The 3,549-nt window shown below is 37.9% G+C and overlaps 1 protein-coding gene across 1 annotated transcript in view; it reads left to right on the top strand.

Moving 5' to 3' along the window:
* Window positions 1-2,858: 2,858 nt before the first annotated feature.
* The window catches only part of LOC139748804 (transmembrane protein 41B-like), an 875-nt gene continuing 184 nt past the window's right edge, over window positions 2,859-3,549 (top strand). The window contains exon 1 of the mRNA XM_071662236.1: window positions 2,859-3,546. Within this exon, the coding sequence (XP_071518337.1) occupies window positions 2,949-3,546 (598 nt within the window). The 5' untranslated portion in view covers window positions 2,859-2,948. The remainder of the gene's footprint in view (window positions 3,547-3,549) is intronic.

Raw genomic sequence — 3,549 nt, 5'->3', positions numbered from 1 at the left:
TAAACATGTGATTGTCCAAAACATACAACGAGCGTTCATAAATTTATCATTTTACAAATCTTATCAACAATAAAGTTATCTAATTTGTACAGACCATCACTAATACTAAGATTATAATTCTTTGTGTATTTGATAATAGAAGATTCAATGATATTTCTCTTGGTAATAGAGTTAGAGTTAACAACTGAGATGGCGTTACTCCAGTCAATACAATGATCATAGTTTTTAGCATGATTAAACAAGGCATTTGATTCTTGTCACGTTCTTATAATATATTTATGTTGCTTAAGTCTAACAGAAAGATCCTTACCAGTCTGACCAACATAAAATTTATCACAGTTTCCACAAGGAACTTTATAGATGCAACCAAGAGAATTTTCTGGTGAATTCCTGATTAAGATATTCTTTATAGTATTATTGTTGCTAAAGGCAACATTTACATTAAAGGATTTAAGCAACATGGGAAGCAAAGTGAAATTATTATTAAAAGGGAGAACTAAAAGATTCTTGGTGTCAATGGGAGGTTTGGGCTCAACTCTATGAAATGATTTCTTTGCTAACTTAAGGGATCTATCAATGAAATATCTAGGGTACTTTAACTTAGATCCAATAAAATATATCTTCTCAAACTGATCATCAATAAACTCTGGACTCCAAATACGTAATGCCCTTAGGAACATAGATTGAAATGATGATAATTTAACTCTGTCATGTTGAGATGAGTAGTAATGGATATATGAGCAAACATTGGTGGGTTTTACCCATATTAATCGAGAATTTACTTTCTTGCATTCTATCACATACTCCCACAACTCCTGTTTCAGGAGTACTGCTACTCCTTCCCTTGCTCTTGTCCTCTCACTAACCCCTGACTTTACTCGGAAGACATTCCCAAACCACTCTTCCCCTTTACCCTTGAGCTTCGTTTCACTCAGAGCCAAAACATCCAGGTTCCTTTCCTCAAACATACAACCTATCTCTCCTTTTTTTACACCTTGGTTACATCCACAAACATTTAGACACCCCAGTCTGAGCCTTCGAGGAGGATGAGAACTCCCCGCGTGACTCCTTCTTCTGTTTCCCATTTTAGAAAGTTGCAAATACAGGGAGGGAAGGATTTCTGGGCCCCCGCTCCCGTCCCCTCTAGTCGCCTTCTACGACACGCGAGGAATGCGTGGGAAGTATTCTTTCACCCCTATCCCCAGGGATAACATATATATATATATATATATATATATATATATATATATATATATATATATATATATATATATATATATATATATATATATATATATATATATATATATATATAAATATATATATATATATATATATATATATATATATATATATATATATATATATATATATATATATATATATATATATATATATATATATATATATTTATGGATCTGGAGAAGGCATATGATAGAGTTGATAGAGATGCTCTGTGGAAGGTATTAAGAATATATGGTGTGGGAGGCAAGTTGTTAGAAGCAGTGAAAAGTTTTTATCGAGGATGTAAGGCATGTGTACGTGTAGGAAGAGAGGAAAGTGATTGGTTCTCAGTGAATGTAGGTTTGCGGCAGGGGTGTGTGATGTCTCCATGGTTGTTTAATTTGTTTATGGATGGGGTTGTTAGGGAGGTAAATGCAAGAGTCTTGGAAAGAGGGGCAAGTATGAAGTCTGTTGGGGATGAGAGAGCTTGGGAAGTGAGTCAGTTGTTGTTCGCTGATGATACAGCGCTGGTGGCGGATTCATGTGAGAAACTGCAGAAGCTGGTGACGGAGTTTGGTAAAGTGTGTGGAAGAAGAAAGTTAAGAGTAAATGTGAATAAGAGCAAGGTTATTAGGTACAGTAGGGTTGAGGGTCAAGTCAATTGGGAGGTGAGTTTGAATGGTGAAAAACTGGAGGAAGTGAAGTGTTTTAGATATCTGGGAGTGGATCTGTCAGCGGATGGAACCATGGAAGCGGAAGTGGATCATAGGGTGGGGGAGGGGGCGAAAATTTTGGGAGCCTTGAAAAATGTGTGGAAGTCGAGAACATTATCCCGGAAAGCAAAAATGGGTATGTTTGAAGGAATAGTAGTTCCAACAATGTTGTATGGTTGCGAGGCGTGGGCTATGGATAAAGTTGTGCGCAGGAGGATAGATGTGCTGGAAATGAGATGTTTGAGGACAATGTGTGGTGTGAGGTGGTTTGATCGAGTAAGTAACGTAAGGGTAAGAGAGATGTGTGGAAATAAAAAGAGCGTGGTTGAGAGAGCAGAAGAGGGTGTTTTAAAATAGTTTGGGCACATGGAGAGAATGAGTGAGGAAAGATTGACCAAGAGGATATATGTGTCGGAGGTGGAGGGAACGAGGAGAAGAGGGAGACCAAATTGGAGGTGGAAAGATGGAGTGAAAAAGATTTTGTGTGATCGGGGCCTGAACATGCAGGAGGGTGAAAGGAGGGCAAGGAATAGAGTGAATTGGAGCGATGTGGTATACAGGGGTTGACGTGCTGTCAGTGGATTGAATCAAGGCATGTGAAGCGTCCGGGGTAAACCATGGAAAGCTGTGTAGGTATGTATATTTGTGTGTGTGGACGTGTGTATGTACATGTGTATGGGGGGGGGTTGGGCCATTTCTTTCGTCTGTTTCCTTGCGCTACCTCGCAAACGCGGGAGACAGCGACAAAGTATAAAAAAAAAAAAAAAAAAAAAAAAAATATATATATATATATATATATATATATATATATATATATATATATATATATATATATATATATATATATATATATATATATATATATATATATATATATATATATATATATATATATATATATATATATACATATGAGTTTAGCGGTTTTGCGTTGGCAACTCTGCAGTTGTGTTCCCCAAGCAAGACGACCTTTGGCTTCATGAATGTATTCGGAAGTTTTACCTTTAAGAGATGATGCAGAGCCAAGAAGGGTGTCTAGAGGCTGGGAGAGTCAAGGGTATGGACACGAGACGTGCCCTGTTGTGCCTTGTTGCAATCTTTCTGGTTTCACTTTGTGCCCTCACCTTTGTGTACAGAAATTTCCCTGAATTGGAAGAAGATGAGTACCAGCACATGATATTGCCGAAGGATATTGAAGATGCAAAGAACTTGGGCCGTGTACTCTCCCACTGCAAGGAGAGATACTTTGTGGAAGTGCTGGCAGGAGTTTTTGTCACATATATTTTTCTTCAAACTTTTGCAGTACCGGGATCAATATTCCTTTCTATTCTTTCTGGTTTCCTCTTCCGATGGGAGATAGCTATGGTTTTGATTTGCTTTTGTTCAGCTACTGGTGCCTCCTTCTGCTATCTGCTGTCATATTTGGCAGGCAGACCCATTGTTCTCAAGTATCTGCCTGATCGCACAAAATCTTGGCAAGGAAAGGTGGATAAACATAGAGACAACCTCTTGTTCTACATAATCTTCTTGCGGATCACCCCATTCCTCCCAAACTGGTTCATCAACATTACCAGCCCCATTATTAATGTACCTCTTTTTAGCCATTTTGGTT

The sequence above is a fragment of the Panulirus ornatus genome, chromosome 5 (assembly GCF_036320965.1).
Source record: "Panulirus ornatus isolate Po-2019 chromosome 5, ASM3632096v1, whole genome shotgun sequence".
Lineage (NCBI taxonomy): Eukaryota > Metazoa > Arthropoda > Malacostraca > Decapoda > Palinuridae > Panulirus > Panulirus ornatus.
This window is presented reverse-complemented; position numbering and strand designations above follow the sequence as displayed.